The following is a 374-nucleotide window of genomic DNA, read 5'->3' as shown; positions in this document are numbered from 1 at the left end:
CAGGGCGGCCACTGTCGCTCGGTGCTCCTCCACTCGAGCCCGCTCAGCTCTTCCCAAACCCTCCAAAGTCCGGCTCCAGGCGCCTGCGCGCACCTCCCTTTTTGGCTGAACTTGGCGGAGCCGCTCGGCTGCAGTCAGTTCCCAGGGGACCCGCGTCCCCAAGAGCAGCCGAGGTCCCAGCCTGGGAGGCGCATCGCGTCCCGCTCCCGGCTTCTCCGAGGCCCCCGCGGGCCCGGAGGGGCTCCCGGAGGTGAGGGGAAGGCAAGCGGACACCTACCTGGCAAAAGGCTGAGCGCCCAGGCCACCAGGAGCCCCCTGGGCAGGTCCATGGCCCGCGGCGCGGCGGGGGCCGTGCCGCGGCGCGGGGGGGCGGG

The 374-nt window shown here is 74.1% G+C and overlaps 1 protein-coding gene across 1 annotated transcript in view; it reads right to left on the bottom strand.

Annotated features, from left to right (window-relative positions):
- The window catches only part of ITGA11 (integrin subunit alpha 11), a 131,734-nt gene extending 131,384 nt beyond the window's left edge, over positions 1-350 (bottom strand). The window contains exon 1 of the mRNA XM_014589759.2: positions 278-350. Coding sequence (XP_014445245.1) covers positions 278-329 — 52 coding nt within the window. The 5' untranslated portion in view covers positions 330-350. The remainder of the gene's footprint in view (positions 1-277) is intronic.
- Between the last annotated feature and the right edge of the window lie 24 nt (positions 351-374).

Source organism: Tupaia chinensis, unplaced genomic scaffold, assembly GCF_000334495.1.
Source record: "Tupaia chinensis unplaced genomic scaffold, TupChi_1.0 Scaffold000377_2, whole genome shotgun sequence".
Taxonomy (NCBI): domain Eukaryota; kingdom Metazoa; phylum Chordata; class Mammalia; order Scandentia; family Tupaiidae; genus Tupaia; species Tupaia belangeri.
Note: the sequence above shows the minus strand (reverse complement) of the source record. Positions and strands in the feature narration are given on the sequence as shown.